Source organism: Oxyura jamaicensis, chromosome 26 (genome assembly GCF_011077185.1).
Source record: "Oxyura jamaicensis isolate SHBP4307 breed ruddy duck chromosome 26, BPBGC_Ojam_1.0, whole genome shotgun sequence".
Classification (NCBI taxonomy): Eukaryota; Metazoa; Chordata; class Aves; order Anseriformes; family Anatidae; genus Oxyura; species Oxyura jamaicensis.
Window position 1 is genome coordinate 3,289,170 of NC_048918.1, and position 22,505 is coordinate 3,311,674.

General features: G+C 55.3%; 1 protein-coding gene across 3 annotated transcripts in view; it reads right to left on the minus strand.

The window, feature by feature from the left end:
* The window catches only part of CCND3 (cyclin D3), a 43,029-nt gene that overhangs the window by 12,511 nt on the left and 8,013 nt on the right, over window positions 1–22,505 (minus strand). The window contains exon 4 of one of the 3 annotated variants that reach the window (XM_035347048.1): window positions 20,980–20,985. The exons of 1 other annotated variant lie outside the window; for it this stretch is intronic. Coding sequence is in view for 1 of the 2 variants with exons in the window: in XM_035347047.1 (XP_035202938.1) it covers window positions 965–1,162 (198 nt within the window). In the remaining variant the exon portion in view is untranslated. Of the gene's footprint in view, window positions 1–964; window positions 1,258–20,979; window positions 20,986–22,505 lie in introns of those variants that run through there. One more of the 3 variants, XM_035347047.1, reaches the window with a different exon arrangement.

Here is a 22,505-nt window from a genome sequence, read left to right on the forward strand (position 1 = left end):
AGCCGTGACAGCCCCGAAGTGTCACCCACTTTGTGACCGTCCTCAGAGCTCCACAGCAACAGGCTCCAGAGCAGCATTTATCTAACGAGCCTCCTCAGACAGAGACTTGCAGCAACAGAACAATGCAAACAGGAAAAAGAAAAATAAAACTACAACAACAACAAAACACTTTTTAAAAGCAAAGCGCTCTCCCATTTCTTTTGACAGAAGCAGGCAGCTTCTTGCAAGGGTGGCTGCGGTGCTGAGCGGGCAGGCTGGATCCCAACGTCACTCGTCTCTTGCCGTTTCTCTCCCTGCTGAGACCTTTTGCTCTGACCATCCCATAAAGAGGCCCGTGAGGTCTCCCCGCTGAGCTGCATCCCGCAGAGAGCCTCGTTCATTTTAATTTAGGGAAGTAAATGGTAGCAGTATTATTTTCTCAGCCCTGTGCAGGGTGTGCAAGCCTCTGGGCTGCCGGTTGCATGGGGGAGCATTTGGGGCCAGGATTTTGGGGAGCAGGGGATGAATGGGGGCCCGAGAGCAGCATGGTAGGATACTACCGGGAGAAAAAGGGGGCACATGCTGGGGGTTCGGGGGGGCTGCTCCTCCTGCATGGGGCCAGCATTTCTCCTAGCTCAACCACCCCTCGCCCGTGCTCTGCCCCACCGCAGACCACCTTGCCCACCCGCCGCCCCCCTTCCTCCCTAGGGCACGGCCTCCTCCCTGCGGGGGACCGGAGCTGCGGCTCGCACGGACCCCAGAGGCTTCCCCGTGCCCCGGGGCTGCTCCCACACCCAGCAGGAGGGACCCCGGCGGGTGCACGGGGGGCGGCCGCTGCCTTCCCCCTTTGCCGCCAGTTCCGTCCCGGGGCGCGCACGCTTTGCAAGCACGGACGGCGGGGCGAGAAAAAGCAAAAAAAACTTGGGCGTCCGGGCAAGGAGCTGGAGACGGAGGAGAGGAGGAGGAAGAGGATTTGAGGCCGTACCTCCAGCATCCAAAACGCCAGCATTTTCCGCATGTACGGCTTGATCTCTTGCTGCACGCACTGGAAGTAGGAGACGCGGGGGCTGTAGCGCTCCTCCTGGCTCAGCAGGTTCTGCAGCACCCGCCGGTCCCCCAGCAGCTGCGGGTCCCGCCCGGCGCGGGGGGCTCGGGGCACAGCTTCCACGCACAGCAGCTCCATGGGCGCTGGGCGGGCAGCGCCGGCTCCGCTGCGGCGGCCGCGGGACGCGGGGAGCGGGCGGCGCGCCGGGAGGCGGGGCCTCGGCGCGCCGGGAGGCGGGGCCGGAGGGCCCTCAGCCAATCGGAGGCGCCGCTGCTGCCGCGGCGCGCCGAAACCCGGCGGTGGACACGCCCCTCTAGGGGGCGTGGCTTGAGGCGCGCCGGCGGGCTGACAGCACGTGGGGCGGCCGCGGGAGCCGCTGCCATGTTGGGGGGAGGCCGGCAGCGGTCGCGCCCGGCCCCGGGGGCGGTCGGGGGCCGGGGACCGGTGGGGTTGTAGGGGTCGGTGCCCCGTGGGGCTGCAGGGGCCAAGCCGAGCTGCCCCCACGGCTGGGCAGGCTCTAAGGGAGCAGTCCCGGAGTCCCCCGGGTATGCTCATCAACCCCATCATCAACCCCATGGTCCCAATTCCTACAGTGCGTTTTTAGCATTTAGTCCTAGTCGTTCTTTTACCCTCCTTTTTCGTTTTTTCTTTTCCTTTTTTTTTTTTTTTTTCCCTTTTCCCCCCCCCCCCCCCTTTTCCCTCCCTATTTCTTTATTCCCTTTTTTTTAATTATTATTATTTTTTTGTTTATTCCCCCCTTTTTTTTCCCTCAATTTTTGTTTTTTTCCCTCCATTTTTGTGGCCGGAGCCCTTCAAGGCTACAAACATAATCAGCTGTGTACATACAGTGGGCCAGCCCGCGCTGAGCATGCTGTCTTCCAAAAGTTATCCTCATATTGCCACTGGTGCAGCTCCATAGCAGATAGCAACCCCAGTGTCTGCAGAGATAAGGGCTTGTCAGGCTCTGCTGTTTTGTTTTGTTTTGTTTTCAGAACAATTAACAATGCTTTGGAAATACCTTTGCAAATTGTACCCCGGGCAACTAGTTTAGGAATCTTCAGGGAATGAAAACCTTCCAAGCAAGTTTGCACTGTGCCTCCTGCAGCGTAGGGTTTGCTCTGCAGTGGTACCTCGGCCTGCTTGCAGTTGACCCAGCAGTAATTGCTTGGTGGCATGGGAAGCTGAAGGCAATGGGATACAGTTTTGGCCACATCTCTCCCTAATGTTTGTCACTGTCTACAAAAACTGAGATGTCTCGACTTCGCTGCTGCCAATGCGAAGTGCCAGGAAACTGCCTATAAAATGTACAACAGATTCTGTAGCTGGAATACCAAGGGAACGGATCGCCTTTGAGCTTGAAAATTAAAAGCTCCTCACTGAGTTGAGAGAATTCAGCTCAGGAGGTCCATTTCTTTGAAACTTTCCCATACTGGCTGTGAAGGGAATGTGCCCGAAGGGGATGGCCTGCCCGTATAACCCTTTTCACAACTGCGATGGTGCTGCAATGTGGCATTGCTGCCGCAGTTGCAACCAAATGATTAATTACAATTGCAAATGTTAGAGGTGGGAAGCACATTCCAGAGCACCAGTGTCTCTCACTGTGCTAGACCGCTTTGTTCCCTGCCATTGCTGACTGCCTTTCGTTCTGCAACGAAGCACCTGGGTGGTACATTCCTGCAACACACCTCTGCACGGGGCTGTACGATTCCGTTTTACAGGGCAGCACCGCTGGGCTGAAGGCACTCTGGCTGTACTGAGGAATGACAGATGGAAGAGGAGGGAAATGAGCCCCAATTCAACCCACAGCAGCAATCCGTATCTGTGATCCTGGGAAGATAGCTGCTTGTGCTCCGGAGGGAACAGAGCAATGGAATTCATAGAAATCAAGGATTTGGGGATGCAGTGTCTTATGAAGAGAAACTGGAACACCTCTGACCAGTTCAGCTGGAGTTATTCCTTAGCATGTACACTTGCATGTATTTTTAGGGTAAGGAGCAAAGAACTACAGGACTTAGCAGTGGAGTGATTTGCCACAATAGCTACTCCCCCCAGCGAGTCATTTCTGTGTGTGCCACTTTGACACATTCAGGACTTTTTTGTATTTTCAGTCATCTAAAAAGAGTCTCTTAATGAAGAGCAAACATACGAAGTTAATAAGTGTAAGTAAAACAAGACTCAAGTCTTTGTTCTCTCTGCTCAGGACTTTTTTTTTTTTTTTTTAATGTTGAAAATGAAAAACATCTTTTTGATCAGAGGTTTCGAGGTTCCCAATGCTCCTCATGACAGCGAACACAGAGGTCACACGCATAACGCACGCAACACATTTCACACGCCGGAATCCCATTTCTGCACTTGGACAGATGGCTTTCATTTTCTGCAAGGTACCCGATACACTGCAAACGCTTACTGATGCTATCAGCGTTGATTTGCTGCGACGCATGCCCTCAGAATACCGCATAGCACGGCGATACGGGACTGGAGAAAAGAAAGGAAGAGCGGGGAGACTTCGATCGATCCCATCCCTGCCTTAAAATGCGAACGAGGAATTTTTGTAGGTGCGACGAGATTCCCCAATCCCTCTCCCAGCTTTCTTTCTTTTACCTTACGAATAAATCTTCTAGCGGTGTGGGCAAGAAATATTTGAAGAATCTATGGGAGAGATTTCTGCGGACCAGTCAGCTGGTTTTAATCCGGGACGACCCCCCTGCTCCACTCCCCCCCCTCCTGCATTGTGAGCAGCATCCCCCAGTTGTGCAGGGGAAGCGAAGGGCCCCACGTCCCACATTTTTAGTAAAAATAGACAGCAGCTATTTTCTTTAGTCAGGCAAAGGGAAACCACAGCATTGGGTTCTTGGTCCTTCTGGTTTCTGGGCCGTGCCTTTTGAAATTGAAAGTTTCGGGCCCTTTCCCAGCCTTCATGGTGTTTCTCCTGGTTCCCAGCGTCTGCGGGGCGGTTCTGACGCAGCCCCTAAGGCTGGAGCCGGGCTCGGTGGCAACCGGTGGCCATCGGGCACAGAGGGGGAAAACGAAGCCCGTTGCATAAGCAAGTGTTCCTTCCAGATGATGACTTGGCAAAACTGATGCCTCTGCGAGCCACATTATCAGGCTAGAAAGGCAAATTACAGGCTGCGGGCGTCCTAAAAAGCCTATTGTGTGGGTATGCGGAGGGAAGCGAGAAAATTCCAGGAAAACCAAATTTTGGTCACTGTTGTCCATAGATAGTCAGCTTCCTGGCTTTGGCAAGAGAGCACAGCACTAGGAGAAAAGGAAATTCCTTCAGAGTAAAAATTAAAAAACTGATGGCCTCCAGGCTTCCAGGATCTCGAACCAGCAATGTTATTCTTTGCTGAATCATGAAGGAGGCTCATTTTTTTGGTATGCTGATGATGAACGGAGAAGGCTGACCAGCAGCTGGGGCTTTTAAAGGAGCGATGCGGGTGGAAGTCTGATTCCGACAGGCAGCTGGTGGCCTCAGATCAAGGCTAAAGCATTGTTTGGGGATGGCTGTTCAGAAGGGCATTTCTGAAACCTCTTCTCTGCAGAAAGCTCTCAGCTACCTGACTTTGCATCAGCAGTGGGCCTGGCCCCACGGGCTGTCAATGAACACGATCCCTTTCTTTTCCCCACTGCTTTCTGCCTCGCATTTCCCGGCTGCCCCCTTCCGATTCTGAGCTACCACGAGCTGTGCCATCTTCGTCCTTGGGCATACCGCAACGGCACTGTCATCGGTGACATCAAAATGAAACTGCCTAACATACACGAAGGGCTTGAAAACCAAATCCAATGAGCAAATACCTATATCATTTGCTATAGGAAATCCCCCGAATAAAATGAAAAACAGGTACCATTTTGTACGTGCAAGAGGAAGAGCGAAGACAGCGTTTCACTTTTTTTCTGGTCAGAGGATTTCAGAGCACTTCAAACACCCTCATCTCTTATATTTCCCACCCAGATTTCCCTAAAGCAGTGAGATATGGTAAGCATTCCCAGGAAAGGATGAGGGCTCTGGCACACAAGGGCTAGCAAGTCGTGCCGTGGCGGTTTGGCGTCACAGCCCGTGGGCTTGCCAGCCGTCCCTGCTGCGTTAGAAGGAGCCAGCCCAGTCCACCCCCCATCATTTGTGCTTGAACTGCCGATAAAATGGATCGGGACCAGCGGGTCAGGCTGCGGGGTGCTCAGCCCCACCTGCCGACACGGCAGCGGGGTCAGAGCGCGGCAGGGACGCGGCACAAAGGCTCCTGCCCTGGTGCACACGGATGGGAGCCCGCAGGCGCAGGGACCGAGGCATCTTCCCAGCTCATTCAGCCGTTCCCTGGCTCAGGGGGCAGGGGAGCGGAGGATTTCCTGGTCTCGGTCCCGTGCTCAAACACAAGACAACGTTTCCCCCCGTAGCTGGCTCTCTCTCCTTTCTCATATCTTATTCATTCTTAACTTCAGAGAAAGGCTTTCACTGAATCGAAGGGAAGTGTGCTCGAGCACAAGTTTAACGCTGCAGGATTTGGCCCGCGGGACGTGTTTCCTAATGTCTTTCCCATTACTGGCAACCACAGCATTCCCTTTCCCCTGACTTGGTCAGACGGTTGAGTACAGCTAATTAGCTCGGAGTGATATCATCTCAACACTGCATCTCGGCGGCGCTCAGACACATCATCAGTTACGATACACGCGAGCCTTCTGAAGAAAGCCCGATGCTTCTAAGGTCAAAATACAACTTGCTGTCAACTTAAATCCCCTTTTCAGAGTGGCCTTTGCTACAGCTTGGACCAAATCTCTATTTAAATGGAAACAGAACTGTGCTTGTGGGTACTCTTTGGGTTTATGCCATGCCCATCACTTCTGTACCTGCGTGTGCCTGTTGCTGGGATATGTCTCAGATTAATGACATTATTTTTTTAACCAAGATCGTTAAAGGTGAAAACAGTTGGACCTGAAGCCCTTCTCTTAAGTGGCTTCCAGAACAGGACAAAAAAGGGACTGGAAAGAGTCACCAAGAGATGAAGAGACATGTTTATACCCAAGCTCTTAGCAAGCACTCACTACATCACTTGGCAACTCGGTTAGGAGAACATTTCCAGAAGAGGCTTCGGAGCATCTCCGTTTGGGAGCAGCTGGGCCAGATTTGACTCCAGGGGAACCGGGCCAGCTTGCCCCAGCTAACTCCTTAGGCCAGCAGAGCTTTAAATGTCATTTCACCTGACTTTTTATCAGAACAAGTTGGTCTTCATCTGCCACTGCAGCAGCTGTCTTCTGCCTTGGTTCCCTTTTCCTAACGAAATCTAAAATTAAGTCACATTTTCATTGACTCAAACTCGTACCATAGGAAGCCATCCCCAGGTGAACGTTTAGTTTTGCTCCCAAAGCAGGCATTTCAGAAACCAGCCAAACTCAGCTGGTAAAGATAGAAAGAAAGAGCGCAGAAAAAAAAAAAATGCAAAGCTGAAACCAATCAATTTCAGAAAGCAAGCTGGGCTTGGAAAGCCCCCAGTTGTGATATATTTAGTTCATTTCAGGGGATTATCTGTGGTAGCCAATTATGCAAATTGTTAAAAAATACTACCCTGACATTTTACGTATAAAATAGATCTTTTTTACAACACCCTTCCTTTGTCCATCCTTCCTGCCCTTTCCTGCCCTGCCCTGATCTTGTTGTCTACGTCTCGCGTGCCCCGTTTGGCAGATTAGATGCGTTTGGGTTTTTCTAAGAAGTTTTGGTTGCATGATATTTTTCATTTGATGTGGCAAGCCCGGTGCCTCGCGCCTCTTTGCCAACGCAAACTGCCAGGCAGAGGCAGCTCAGAGCTTCTTAGCAGCGCGGGCAGAAGGGGAATTTGCCACGGCAAAGAGAGGGGGCTGTGGTGGATAAAGGCTCGGTCCTGGCTGGAGGGATGAGGAGCGGGGACTGGTCCAGCTGGAGAAGAGCAGGGAGAAGGGAAAAGTCCTCGAAAACCGGGCTCGGTGCTGCTGCAGGGAGCTGGGGCTGCTGTGGGATGGGGCTGTTTGCAGCGCCTGGAGCCTGCATCCCAGCCATTCCCTGTGTGGTAGCAGCCAGCTGAGTTCTGCAGGACCCCAGCACGGCAAAGCAGGCAGCAGAGGCACAGCAGCAGGGCGGGGGGCAGCCAGATCTCAGGGGCAGCGCAGTGCGATGCACTGCCCACCACTCCGGCAGTCAGGAGGGCTGGATTTTAACCTTGGCTTGGCTGGGTGCAAAACCAGAACAGACAGGGCAGGTCCGGGCAGGAGAGTGGGGCAGGAGGGTGCGCCCTGTGCCCTGTTAGAGCAGAGAGGATCCCATGCAGGGAAGGTGGGCTCACAGCGGCTCCCCTGCTGCTGGCGCTGCATTGGAGATGTGGCGGTGCCCGCGTTGGGGCAGGGATGTCAGATCAGCAGGGTCCGAGCTAGAGCTGGTTCCTGGGAGGGAGGACAATGCCACGTGCCTGTGTTTTGGGGGGAAGATGGAAAAGGACTGATACCCCCCGACTTCCCCCACGCAGGGTGCACCTGCCTTGCTGCTCCCTTCCAGCACGGGCTGAGCGTGGTACAGGAGCTCTGAGCTGGAGGCAAACCTTGCAGCTGAGAAGCCTTCACCACGAGCGTGCTGGCCACACTGGGCTCACCCTCGGTGTAACTGAAAGGAAACGTCTTGCACCAACACTGCCTCACTGTGAAATGCCTTCAGAGCCAGCGGGCACCGAGCTGAGCCGCCCTCCTGCCCGGCACCGCGGCTGTGTCTGTGCGTGGCAGCCCCCTGCCCCAAAAAAGCCCCGAAGCCCCCCACCCTTGCTGCCAACCTGCGTCACCACATTGAGCCAACGTGTGCACAGGGTTGGTGTGCTCCCCGCCCCGGCGGGAAGGAGCACGCTCATCCTTCCAGATCAAACTGCTGTCGAAGGAGGAAAATTTTGAGGATTCACAAGCCACAAGTGATTAATTTCGGGCAAAGGCAGATGGCCCATCCCTGTGTTAATAAATGGAAAGAAAACAATCCACGCAGCAGCACAAGGCGCCGTCTGCAAAGCTGCAGGTTGTCTCCTGGACAAGTCTCCTTCTCTGGGTGTCACGCCGTGCTCCCAGAACACCCGTCCCAGGAGGCGCAGATGTCACCGTACTTCTCGTGACATCCCGGTACCTCTGCACGTCGCAACAGATCTAAAACCGAGATGCTAATACCCATAATAACAGGCGGGTGCATTCCTCCCAGCGCTTCTGGTAGCTGGATATTATCTACGTATGCTCCTGCACTCACAGCATCAATAATTACTGACATTAACAACATGCTAATGAGACACGCTCTGTGAGTGCACGCACATCACCGAGCAAGCAGCATTCCCGCTGTACTCGGGCAGATCCCTGGTGGAGGGATTCCAGCAGCAGCCCGACACATTAACCATTTCTTCCAACACTAACCTGCTGCTTTGCGTTTGCTCCGAGCCTTGCAGCACAGCTCCTGCCTGCGCTCCCCGCCCTCTCCTAGCAGGGAAAAAGATGCTTTTGCCTCCCGAGCCACCGTGAGCAGAAATCGGTGGTGGTTTCTGTGGCTGTGCTGAGCTGGAAAAATTGGTACAGTGTCCTGTTCAGCTAGTCCTACAGCCCAGCTAGCCTAAAATAAGTCCTCACAGTCCATGTGAGCAGAAGTACCGGCACTCTCGGGTCAGTCCAAGAGCTGGGGCAGAAGGGAATTGGATGTACCGCAGCACTGCAGCAGCACCAGGCTCCTACCAGGATCCTGTCTGTAGCAATTCAGAGATGAACTTCCTTCCCACTGCGAACTGACAAACAAATCGGTTCCTGCAATCAGGCATGAGCGCCTCTGAGGTTATTTCTGTAGCTCTTTGGCGTTATTTAAAAGGTGAGCTGGCAGAGCATGGCCCCAAAACAAGCGCTAACGCCTGGCTGGGGAGCTGCCTGCTGCTGGAGCTCCCCAAGGAGCAGAGGAGCTGAAGGCAGGCTGGGTCCTTGGTGTCTGGTCCGGGCTGAAGAACTCCAAATTGCCGCCGGTATCTTGAAACAACAGCAGCAGCTGGGGAAGGAGGGATGAAGATGAGGGGATGCTTAGACCTGCAGAGGAATGCGGGAGCATCCCCAGCTACCGACGAGGCACCCGGAGCACGGGGCGCTGCAAGGCTTTGCCGTTCCCAGCGGACACACACCAGACCCAGATGGAGAGCCTGCGATCCCCGCGGCCCAGCCCGGTGCTCCCTCTGCCCAAGCCAGGGCTCTCCCCACCACAATCAGATCGGTGGAAGGCACACCACCGAGTTCTGCTCAGACACATTCCTGTGTGCTCGGTGTTGGTGCCACAGCTCTCTTCCCCCGGGTGCTGATCCCCAGGGCACTCGTTTGCACGTCTTTTCCACTGCTCTGTGATGGCTGCAAACTCCTCTGGGTGATTTCCCATAGCTCAGCAAACAAGGAGACCTTGCAGCTGCTCTTGGCTCCTCTTCACCTTCTGGTGGGTGAGACTCCCTGCCCCAGGGCTGCCGTGCCAGGCCCGGTCCAGGCTCAGAGCACCGATAGGTGCAGAACCACTGCCCAGCCCCATCCTCCGAGCCACCCCCCAGTTATCAGCACAGCCTGGGACAGGCGGCGAGGAGTGCGGGGCTTGCCAGGCCTAGCAGGAACTGTCAGTACCATAAAAACGTCTCCTTCCTCGCGTCCTTGAGCCAAAGCCCACTGGAAGCAGCAGAAAGATGCTGGCGCAGCAGTTTTAGTGCAGCTGGAGATGCTGGTTTGGACCCGGGAGGTGTTGCAGAGCCAGGTAAGTGGCTGTCACGGGGCTGCAGGGGTGATGGAGCAGTGCCAGGGGATGTCACCTCTCTGGGAAGCAACGCTCCGCCTGCTAAAAACCTGGGAGAGAGTCAGAGGAGCCTGGACAAACACACGAGGAACGCGGGGACAAGGACACGCGGGTCGTCACAGCCCGGCGGGTGCAGCGGCGTGCGAGCTTTGCTGTTCCTTGACCTGGAATGGCCCTGCCTTTGTTCTGCAAGCGTGACTTCGCAACGGCGATCTCTGGAGCCTCTCAGCTGGCTTCTCCCCCTGCGTTTTGGACCAGCCTGCTGCCCCGGCCAACCTGAACTTGTTAGCGTGACCCTAGAGAGAAGAAAAGGAGAGACAGCTCGCTGCCACCCGGCACTGCAGGGCAGGCAGGAGGGAACCGAGCGGGTCGAGAGCTGCGAGCAGCAAGTGGAAGAAGCACGTGGAGAAGTGGGCGAAGCAAGGCAGATGAACAGCATCGCTCTGCTTGTCCTGCGACAAATGCGTGAGGCTCAGCTGGCAAGGGGACAGGAGGAAACGGCCCCGCCAGGCCCAGCCAAGGAGCTTTTGTTTCCCAGGCTGAGCTCCGAGTGGCACGCGTGATGGAAAGTAGCGACTCGCTTCTCCTCCCACCTGAGCTCCAGGGGTTTCTTGCATTCAGCAAAGGCAAACGTCAAACTGGCACGAGACTGGGACTTCTCAGCAGAGACAGAAGCTGGGAAGATGCATGCATGCTAGGAGAGCCAGAAAGGGAAAGAAAAGGGAGGCCAAGGAGAGAAAAATAAAAGCTAGATCAAGGGCTGAGTTTTCAAAGGCGCTCAGCAGCCAGCGAGTCTTTTTGTTCTCAAGGCAGTGGTGGTGGAACAGGGTCTGGATTATTCTTGGAGACAGCTGAGCTTTATTAGAAACCTGCCCCCTCCCATCCCACATCTGAGCTGAAGATTTCACAGAGATGGGAGCCGTTTGATTTAAAGGTGTGATCCCGTGGTCATTGCTGCAGTGAGCAGCGCCGGCTGTCTGAGCAGACGCTTTGCATCGCTTGAAAGCAGCCATCTGGGGATGGATGCCAGGCCCGGAGCGCTCTGAAATGATTTGGCCAACGCTTTCTGCAGGATCCAGCCTCTCGGTTACATGTTGTCACGGTCCAGTGACGTCCTGTGGTGGTCCAGTTTCGTGCTGGTCCTGCCCAGTTTGGCAGCTGCAGTCCTCGTAGCGCAGAATGGAAGGAGAACAGGGGGGTGGCTGAGCCAGCCTTCCACCAGTGGTCTGAAAACTCAGGAGAAAGTCAGACACAGCACGGCAGCCGACCCCTGGGCGATGCTCCCGTCCTGACCCCAGCCAGGCTGGGGAGCGCAGTCGGTCTGCAGCTGCCTCCGGGAGTTCCCAAAAGAGCCCAGGTCAGCTGGGAACTGGATGAACTCTTAATTGCTACCGGGGAGGAAAGAACAGGAGGCTCTGGAGGAATAAAAGCGGTTGGAAGTGGTGGGAGATGACAGTTAGAGAGACCTCACTGCCACTTAAAGCTCTTGCATACCCTGTAATTCGAGGGCCTTGGCCAAGGGAACTGGAGTGGCTCCATGTCCTTCGAGTCCCTTGGAGAAAACAGCTCCAAAAAAGAGAGGATTCACCTCCCTGCCTGATGCTGGGAGCAGCCGGGGTTGCTCCCTGGGGCACGAGAGAAGGGAAAGCAAGACCCTCCTCCAGCACCCGCGTGGGAAGGGCGTCTCATCGGCTCTGCCTGCGCCCGGCAAGCACCCAAGCCGCAGGGAGGCTCCGGGAGCCCCCCCCAGTCCCTGCTGCCACCGCTGCCACCGAGGCCGAAGGCTCCCCCCGAAATCCGTCAGCTCGCCCGCTGAAGGGCCCCAGAGCATCGCCTGCTATTTTGGACGGAGCCCCTTTCCTGTGGTCACGCTCCAGGGCAGAAGGGCCGTGCGCACGTCTGCAGCAACCGCCCGGCTCCAGATGCAGCTGCGGGGTCACCCGGGGGAGCCGGTGGATCCCCGCGCAGGCAGGGTCGGCGGGCAGCTCCCTCGTGCCCACGCAAGGATCAGGAGATGTGTTAGTGCCGAATACGGAAGGGCTCACATTGGGAACAAAAACTGTGACCGGCTCCAGTGGAGCCAGGAGCAGATTCTACTCGGGGGAAAAAAAAAAAAAGAAAAAGAAAAACCACCCTTTTTTGCTGGCAACTGTAGTGAAAGAAATGAGATCTGGGTCTTCGCAGTGAACTGCCGGGTCTGGGAGTGCTTGAAAGGTTTCCTAGAGACAACAGTGCAGCGCATGGAAATGTTTTCCATTTGCACCAGCACTCCTACCTCGTTCCTCTCAGTGCCCCAGCCTAAGCGCGACCTTTCGGGGTTTGACAGCTAACAACCAGTCCTGGCTCCTGCCACTTCCTTTGGAGCCTACAGTGCCAACTCCTGGCGATTCCTGAGCAAGATTACAAGCAAGAAAGGGCTCGGGTACTCTTTGGATATCAAGACTGTCCTGTTTTATAAAAAGAACGACAGGAGATGCTAAGCCACATGCTTCAGAGTCAGCACCAATGACAGTTCTAGCAAACTGTCCCTACTCTTCTTATAGGGGATCTTCTGTCTTGCTCTGAGTCTCGGACACACGAGACAGCTAAATGAGCCTCAGCTCTCAGCAGCAATTTCTATTTTCTAGTAACTTAATTTTCCCAGAGGGAACGAGGAAGATCATCCCCCTCACCGAGTCGATACGATATACAATGAAAATGTAATAAATGCTCACGGTAAAGAGAAAAAGTACAGATTGGAAAGAGCCGGGAAACGTCAGGGCTGTGGGGTTATTTTCCCAGCTCTTTCCTGCCTTGCTCGTTAGCGTGGACAGACCACTCAGTGCCTTCGTGCCTCAGTTTCCCTTCGGGCAAATGAGACCACGGAGGTCCCGCACTCCCCTTGGATCCAGAGGAGCTGCTGCCAGCTGCTCCAAAGCACACGTGGCAAAGCAGAGCTCGGGCAAACGCGTTTATTCTGCTTTTACCTGGCACTAAGCCTACTCCATTCATATTTAGGTGATTAATCATTAACGATGTTCATTCATTAACGGCGCTAAAAGCCTTCGAGATGGAAAGAAACAGAAAATTCCCAGGCTAAAGATGCTACACGGCTACGCCTTCAAAGCAGCTCCATAAACATTTAAGCAAAGGGTTGAATTCTCCCGGAAAAATGACATCGTGCAATGGGATGACTTGTATCAGACTCCTGGAAAGGGACCTAGTAATTAACTTGGTGTAAATTAATCAGCTTCAGTCAGGATTTAGGGACTTTAATTGCCGAGTGGTAGCTTTTGTAGTGACAACTCCCAGAAAGCGCTTTGAAGTGGCCTGCCTGCCTCGAGCGCTGCAAGCGCCCGGACTGGGGAAGCAGCGGCTATTATTTGCCTTACAATGGTACAAAAGCCCCCCGCCCCCAGACCCCAGGCTTTCTGCGCCCAGCGAGCTCAAGGAGACACTGAGGAGGTGCCAATCCGGCGAGATAAGGCAGAGAAAGGAGTCCCATGAGAAACTGGCTGCTGAGGGGGAGCCAGGACAATTTGGGCTCTGGTTTCCTGGGTGAAGCCCCGAAGCCCAGGCTGCTGCCCAAGGAGCTGAGCTCCCCTTCCTGCTGCCAGTCTGCGTCCCTTCCCCGAGCCCAGCCGTCCGCTCTGCTCCCACGGGAGACTTCCGACAGATCGGGGACAGGATCCTTGCTCCCACGGGAGATTTCCGACAGACCAGGGACAGGATCCGGCCGCCTGCAGAGCGCCCTCGCCGTCAGTGCCCCCCTAAGGGAGCGGGCAAGCGCGGACGGGAAAGCCACGCAGGGATGGGCTTCATGGGCTTCATCTCGGAGCCGGGAGGGCTTCCCCCTCCCTTCCACCCAGAGAAAATCTTTACTCATTTCACCACGCAGAGAGCATCGTGGTGGCCGAATCATTTAACTCGATTTAAATTAGCATACAGGTCAAACCTTGTGAATGTAAAAGCACCTCCTGTCGGTGCGACCAGATTTAAGGGCTTCTGCTGCCCTAAGGGTGCTGGCAGATAAAGGTCCCACAGCTCGGGAACCATTTCTGACGAAGCAGGGACCAGAGCTGCACCTTCTGAGCCCCAGCAGCCGGCAGATATGTGTAAGTGACAGCAGTGACAAAGGAAACGCTCGTTACTGCGTGAAACACAGAAACCAAGACTGCTGCGATTAATTAAAGAAGGAAATCAGAGCTGGGTCACTGGAGCCTAAACACAGAAGGGGGGGGGGGGGGGGGGAAACAAGCTGAGGAAAAAATAATAATATTCTCGAGGCCCCAGGAAGATAAGTATCACGGGCTACACCCCAGCTGGCCCCAGTCACCCCGGTACGGGGCTGCTGAAAGCGCAACTCCTCACGGCAGGGTGGGGCCGCGAGCTTCGGCACCGGGGATGAGTCCCGCCACAGCTGGAAACGGCTCTGAGAGGCCTCAGCAAAAACAAGAGGCTTCAGAGGATGTTGTTCTGCAGCGAGGCTAGGAAGGTGTTTGATTTCCTACCTGACAATAAACACCCATGCATTTATTCTGTGCTTTCTGCCCGGTTATTCCCTCTTCTCCTTGCTTGCCTCGTGCCGTGCTGCCTGTCCTTCGCGGGGTGGAAGAGGCAGGCTTTGGCTGCGATGGCAGAAAGGGGAATTTTTCCCGAGGCTGCTGGACATGAACACACCCTGTGGTCCTGTCTGTCTGTCCAGGCCCCGCCGCTGCAGCCCAGGCTTACCGCACTGGGTCTCCCTGCACTGCGGCACGGACCGGAGCTGGGCAGGAAACATTTTTCCCATCCCACAAAAATCTCCCTGTCCTGCAGCAGGATGAACCCGAGCCCTCGCTGAGCTTCTGGTCTTGTTTTCTAAAGAAACAGGCCGTACGCGATCCTGCTGTGCGTGTCTGGCTTTCCTTTCCCATAAATTCTTAATCCAGCTGAGTCGGACAGACGTGGCCCAGTAAAGGTACCAACGCTGCTACGTTCCCACAGGCAGGCAGCTCAGGAGAAACGAGACCCAAAATGCTTCTGCTAAGAAAAAACACTCAGCAGACACCAGAAAAAGCTTCGGTTCTGTTGGAAACCAGCTCTTAGACACCAGGAGCTTCAGTTCTGCTGGAAACCAGCAGAGCCTGGCTTTGCTGCTCACGGGAATGGTGTCTGGAGGGCCCTCAGGCACCGTGACGTGACCTAGGACAAGGAGCACAGAGCCCAAATCCAGGACTTGCTTCCTCCAGGCCACAGTTCTCGACCTGTGCCCAAGGTGGGTGGCCTTTCACCACCTCTTTGCAGACAGGACTTCATTTTTCTCCCTTCGCTGCCACCCCACAGGCCTTTACCAGACCTTTGCAGGTGGCATCTCAGGGCCTCAATCCCTAATCACGCATCCCAGCTTTTGCATTATCTGGGCCCCGGAGGCACATCCCTGCCAGAAAGGTCAGAGATAAGCAAAAGGTCCCTTTGTGCTCCCTCTCTGGGTTTCCTAGAAGCTAGCTGCCCTCAAAAGAACGACAAAAACCGACTGCACATTAGCCCCTGGCACTCTGCTAATGCCCAGGTGAGAGGAGAGGTTGCCCTAAGGTGTTGGCAGGTTGTAAATTCCTACCCACGGAGAAGGCTGAGGGCAGCAAGGCGACAGAAGAGCTGGCTGTGCTCTCAGGGGTAGCTCTGCAATCAGAACTGCAGGCCCAGGAGGCAATCAGCTTGCACAGGGAAGGTGCACGCAGGCACAAGGGAATCCACCGGTGGCCTGGGAGCGGTAGGGATGCATTGCACGGGTGCACGTGAACTGCTGCAGGCTGGCAGGAAAGGCGATGAAGAAAAAGAGTATTTAGAGAGGGTGCTGAGAGCCACACAAAGCCCCTCTGGACCCCAGGCTGAGGCTGGGGGTGGGGAAGAGGGACAAGCTCTGTCCAAGGAGGGACTCCAAGCACCTAGCTAGTGTCTAGGCTGAGGCACGGAGAAAAACCCATCGCTCATTGTCAGCCCTGAGCTTAGGAGGGGCAGTTATTGGGGTCACAGCACCGGAGGGAGTCTGTGAACCGGTTACTGAACGGGGTGAAAACAGCCTGCCTTTAATCAGCCACAAATTCGAAGGTACCTTGATGATGGCGCATGGAGAAGTGAGATCAGACGTCCTGAATCACATCTCCCTGGGCCCGTGTGCTTTACAGCGTACTTAACTTTATTTCCATCACAGCTGCGGCAGCTTAGGTCGATAATGAGAGCCCTGGAAAATCCCAACATTGCTGTTTAGCACCGATGAGTTGGTTAACACCTCAAAAGTGCTTCAACAACACATGCTTGTCCAGCAGGCAGCACAAGTACCGTGCTGCTTCTGGGCGAAAAACACACATGGAATACATTTTTAGCTGAGAAGTGGAACAAAACGAAGGTGTCCCTGCCAGAGGGGAGGTGAGGAGCGGGACTGGCCAAGAGCAGCTGCATCGGTTTGAGTTCAGCCCTCCAGGACGGGACACACACACACACACACACCTTCCCTGCAGGGCCCTCAGCAAACAGACCCCACGCACGGTGCCTCAGTTTCCCCTTCAGAGGTGGTTTGAGGCTGACGGAAAGAGACTTTCACGGAATTCAGCATTTTTAGAACTGATGCATTTTCTTGTTTTGTTTTAATTACTGATGGGGCATATAAATTCCAGCCGCCCAAGGCTATAGCCCAAAGTCAAAGGTGTGTGTCATTGATTTATGAGGCCTCCATTCAGTTCAGCTTGCCCCCCCCCGTAGTTCCCATGGGAAAAGTTGCTCTTCACTTCCTATCCAAAATCTCCTGTGGTACGGCTGGGAGCTCTTAGACAACCTCCTCTTTTTGCCCTTGCTACAATTTTCTCAGCAGCATGAGCTGAATACGCCGCTCCTCCCTTCTGCTGAGCTGAATTTGGTGGAGGAGGAAAGGTGCCAGGTTAGGAGGAAACACAGGCCCTGCTTCTACTTGAGGCGCCGAGCAGGGTTAAAATCTCCCTTATCCAAAACAACGCACAATGAAGAGGAGGAAATCTGCACTTCTTTTCAGCCTCTGAAAAGCACTGGTGGAAAACGTCCTACCTGCACAGAGCACCCCTGCTGCTGTGACTTACACCACCTACAGAAACCGAGATACCAGTCCCCTTCTGCCCCCAGGAAAAGGGATGGTGCCAAAGACGGGACTCAGAAGAGCCCGTTCAAGCCCTAAAGCCTGTGTAAATTGACAAATCTCTGCCTCAGTGCTTAGAAATGGACACGATACCTTTCCCTTTGGCTCCCTACGTTCCCCCAGCAAATGCATTCTGCCTTACATCTGCACGTATGGTCCTTCAGAGAACCACGCTGGTGGGGCCCGTGGCTGTTGCACCAAATAAAGTCACTTGTAACAAACTCCAGTATTAATATTCACACGGTTGTGCTTCCACAGGGTAAAATTGTGGGATTTTTTCTCCAGAGACTCCTCAGCCTCCTGCCAGGGAGGCTCCCCTCAGCTCCAGCCACACTCTCCTCTGCCTCAGCATCCCTCACTACGGGGTTGTTATGCAGCGATGCCAAGCGTCTGCATGAGCTGTTTCAGGACAGGGGTTATGACGCATCTGAAAGAGGAGAGACACATCCATCGAAGTGTCAGCTAGTCCTGCGAACAATCAACCAGAGACACCAGAAACTAACTGCATGCCCTGGAAACTCCTCCTTGGCTCAGGAGATTTACTCTGCTCCGTATACCAACGCGATGCCCACGGCAGCTGGGGATCTCTCATTTTCAAGCATCTACGGCATGAGATTGCAGTTGGTCCCAATTAACTAATAAATGGTAAACCAGGGGCTCTGCATTTCTAGCTGGGAACCTGGCAGGGCTCTGGGCTTCGGAGACACTGCCACATAAAGCCTGGACTCCTGTCTTTGCAGTTCTGACCATCAAACCCTGGATGGTTCCTTCACCGACGTGAGCCAGCTCAGTCCCCACGTGCCCGAGAGCACAAAGGTCAGCCCGTGACGAACGCCGGCGGAGCTGCAGGGCACCGTTCTGTGTGCCAGCAGCCGAGATGGCGAGATAAAAAAGGCTTGGACAAGGCTGATGCTTGCCACCAGCTTTATACCCTTGAGACCCCACCGATTTCAACGGGCTCCCACGTGCAGACCCGAGCCCATTCGGCCCCACAATATGCAAACTCCTTTTTTACCACCATTTAGCTGACAAATACGTTAAAAGTGCGCCTAAGTGTTTATTTACTTCCTGCACGGCGTAACTCGAGGAGAAAATAGACGCTCGGCAACGATCTCTGCTCACCTGCAGAGGTTGATGGTTGGATGCACAGCTCAAAGCTGCCCCGGGTGCCCTGAGGGCCGGCCGCTTTCCAGTCCCTGTCTCCTGCCACTTCTTGCACCTGCAGATCTGCCTCGGCCAAGCCCCTGCAGGCCCAGCGAGGTGCTCGGGGAAGACGTGCCTGGCTGTGCACGTGGACGCTTCGTTGAGCTCAACCTGCAAACCACCGCTTTGGAGGCGCTAAGCTAAAATAGCGCTTTGACAGCAGAGACGGTGCTGGCAGTCTTCAGCCATCAAAGGAGCTCGCTGTGCTCGGGCCCGGGTCCTGCCTTTAACCCTTCAGCTGTGCAGGCTGACGGTTTCAAAGGGCTGTAACAGTTGCATCGCAGTTAAAAAAACAACAACAACAAAAAAAAAAACAGATGCAAGGGAGGCAGAAGACAAATGTGGCACAGGACCTTTGAAGACAGACAGTAGCATCTACGCTACACAAAGCATCTCAGCGGTTGTTTCCCTGCCTGGGCTGTCACAACCCCGAGCACCCCAGACCTTCCCAGTTGTGCTGCTGTCTTTACTGGTCCCACACGCCAGTACGCGTGCTGGCAGCACCGAGATGCTGGGCAGAACTGGGACTCCCCTCTGCTGAGCTCCACGCTCTGGTGTTCGTGACCTGGGGCATCGTAAACCCCAAGTCATTACTTAATTTAATCATAAATTCGGGTTGAATCTTTCCCTGCGCTGATCGAGCCACGCAACGCAGAGCAAGCGACCTATATATGCCCGTGCCCTACCAGGGGAGGTGGCCCAAGCAGCCGCCGCTGGCTGGCTCTGAGCAAGATGACAGAAAAGTGCTGAGATGGTTTTTGGCTACAGATGAGAAGTGTCGTGCCCCCAGCTGAAGAATTTGGGGAAATCTCTGCAAAAGCTGAGACTTTTTGGGGGTATTTCCAATGGAGAGGCTGACCCAGGCTCTGGCTGTTAATGAAATTAAATACATCAGGCAAAAAGAGACAACCTCCCGTCTTTATTTCTTTCTTTCTTTTCTGGCTCAGGCTAGAAATTTATACAGGGCTGGTTTGAAAGGTACTTTCCATAGGCCTGGAGCCCATCTGTGCTCGCCCAGGCCCAGCTCCTCCGTACAGCACGCGCATATAGAAACCGAGCCCTCCCAAACACAGCAAATCCCCAAAAACTTCAGCTGAGGACCGACCCTTTTCAAGTGGAAAGTCCTTGCAAGAAAAAGCCCCAGCTGCATATGCAAAGGGACACCGAGAAGCAGGTTTGTGCAAATGACTCCTGGGTTAGAGCAAGTGGATTTGGGTACATCTGCATGAGGGGGGGGGACCTGCTCTGCCTTCCCCCTGCTGCCAAAACGCCCCTTGGGGACAACCCTGGGGTGGCTGCAAAGAGGGGTGCAGGATGGAGCCACGTGCACCTCGACTCCCATGGGGGCGGTGGGCCACAAGCCCACAGCGCTGACTTTCTGACATCTGATTTGGGAGTTCTGGGGGCACCAGGGAGGTCTCAAAACCTGGGTTTCCATCCGTGGCAGGCAGAGGCGCACACAGCTTTTTGCTGCTTCGCGCGGGGAGCTTCCACGCAAGAGCCATGGACCGCCGAGGCCAGCAGGTAGGGGAGATGAGCCCGGCAAGGAGCAGGTCCCACGTGCAGCACGGCTGCCTGGGCTCCGATGTGGGGACCCCCCGGGGCACCCAGCGAGCTGCAAGGCTTCTCCCTCCCCTCCATCCCCCGTAGCTCCCCGGCTACCCCCACCAGACATGAGGGCACGGGGCAGGAGGGCAGGGGGCAGGAGGACGCGAGCCAGCGCTCCTGCAGCAGCCTTCCTGCACCGGCTCTGACTTCTGCTCTCAGATAGGAAGTTGATCAAAACCTCACCGGGTTGCAGAAAGAAAAAAAAAAAATCAGATTTCAAAACCCCTGGCAGAAGGCCTCCGAAGCCTAGCAGCGGTCCTGGTGTTAACCCTCTGCAGAGGGCAGGCCCCTTCCCAGCTGCACCTGGAGCTGACACCAGATACCCCGGTTGCGCCTTGCCAGCTCTTCGGGGGCTTTCTTTCCCCCCCCTCCCGAGCTGTCGCTCACATTCTCTTGCAACGTTGCTTTTATCTGGGGATCTGTCGCATGTCAGATCTCCTTTCATCGATAACCAGGTTGGGGGATGGAGCGGAGGGAAGAAAGGGGGGGGGGGGGGTAGGGAAAAACTGCTGTCTCAGTTAACGTGCAAACCCGCTGCCAGAGTGGAGTGGGGCAGGGGGGAGAAGAAACCCAGTGCCAGGTCGGATGGCAAAGCCTCCCTCTTCGCTAAATCCTTGGCTCCCAGCTCCTCGGTGATCTCACAGCCTTTCCCAGCTCTGGGGTCCAGCTCCAAAATCCCAGTTCCAAGGGTTTTCTCATAGAAGAGCTGAGTTTTACCTCTGTTGGGCCTTGTGTTTTCCACCCAGGAGGCCAGTTCCTACCTGCCAGCCACTTCCAGAGCTGGTGAAAGAAACACCGCCCGGCAGGGGAACCCACCGGTCCGCGCTCAGGATAGTGCTAACACCCAGAGCACCCCGGAGTCCCGCTCGTGCATGCCCAGCGGATCAGAAGCCATGGCTCTCTGTAGGCTGTACAAAGGAGATTTGGCCTAGGCTCGGGTTTGAGAAGCCAGTTCTTCCTGCTAGGTATGGAACATGACACTGGAGGGAAGTTTTCAGCTGTTTTTCCCTCCGTCTCCTGCCCTGGCATTGACAGACGTGCTTGCCTTGACCCTGGGGGTACAGCAAAGCAGGCTGAGTGCAGCAGCTGGGACATGCCAGGCCCATGGGGTGCCATTCCCCATGCCCTGCTGAAACGAGTGAAGGCAATCCCTAACGCACCGTTAGGGAACGACCTGCTCCCAGGGAGAAGGGATTTCTCGTTTCCTGGGAGTCATCAGGTTTGTCTCAGCTCTACGCACGCATCGCGCCGCTGCAGAAGCCGCTCTGGCAGCCTGCTGCTGCGCACTGAATCCTCCCAAGCCCTCCTGACCCTGGCCCCTTTGCAATCTCCTCGTCCTGCTTCCACTCTGCCCCTGCTGGAACTTGCCGAAAACCTTCGCAAAAGGTCCTGAGTGCCTTCCACCGGGACCCAGGCCCTTCAATTTCCCCTGCACGATCGCCACGGGCCGAGCATTTTCCGACCCTCCCGCACGCGTGGCATGACCCGGCACAGGGCGTGCAGCCCGGGGCACGCAGGTGCTGGGTGCTTCTCAGCCCTCTCCCCTCCTTTCTCTCGGAGCCCTGTAGCAGCCTACGATTAAATCAAGCCTGTTTAACCGCCGCAGCCAGATGCAGGGACCCCATTTTTTTTGTTATAGAAGAAAAAGGAAAGAAGAAAAAAATCGCATGTGGCGACAGCTGCCTGCATGTGAAGCACGGCCTATGGCTGTTCATACACTCTGAAGCCACAGGACCTTTGCTTGAGGTGTGGGAACTCGATTTACTATGCCCTCAAAGACTCAGTCTTCAGTATTTACCCCAAAATAGACCCTGCTGTAGGTGAGGCTGAGGAAATGCGTTTTCCGAGACTGTGCAGAGGGGGGTGCAGGTCTCAGCCCTCCTTGCCCACGGAGCCCCTTCCAGCTCAGGCCCCGAGTTCCCCAGCTCCAGGCACCGACACAACTCGTGCTACCCTCAGCCTCCCCAGCGCCCGTGCCTCTAGCTGAACCAGGCAGCTCCACAGCCCCAGAAATCTGGTTCCACGGCTACCCCAGAGCACAGCTCCTTGCTCCTTGCCACCCTGGGCTCCTCCAAGTACCCTCCCCATCACGCATCCGTCGGTGCCCTACTGCCAGTTGTTGTCCAGGGTCGCCAATTTCTAACCCCGTTTTCTTCACTATTTTTCCTCCTCTTTGTCCTAGGATACGGAAATTCAAATTCCTCAGCCCACTGTCGCTATGCCAGGACCCCTGAGGGGACCAGAGGGTCCTGAGGGATGTGCACAGCCACAGGTCAGCGAGCAGAGCCCAGCCAGAAACGCCGCCAGGGCGAGTTAACGGGGTTACGAGGAGAGCTTCAGGCTCGGAGAGGAAGAGACGGAGACTGGAGGGAGGAAGGGAGGGAGGAGGAAGGAAGGGAGATGATATCCGTCCCGTGCCCAGAGCAGGGAGGTGAACAGACAGGAGGAGCAGCGGAGCCTATCGTTGCCTCCCAGCTGGTGCCGATCCCCAGAGGCGGGCTGGGGGTCGCAGCCCGTTGAGAACAGGGCCGTCCTCGGCGTGAGGCTTTATCAGCGGCTGTTTCGTCTTTCTTTCTGTCTTGCTCCAAGCCCTCGATTTCCAAAAAGGGTGGGAGATGTCCCGGAATCAGCAACACATCCTGAACAGCTGCTGCCACCCCCTATCTCTGCCTCACCCCTTGTCTCTGCTGCTTCTGGAGCCCCAGAGGAACAAGCTGCTGTGCCCGGCTAGCGGAGGGGCTGAGGGTGGT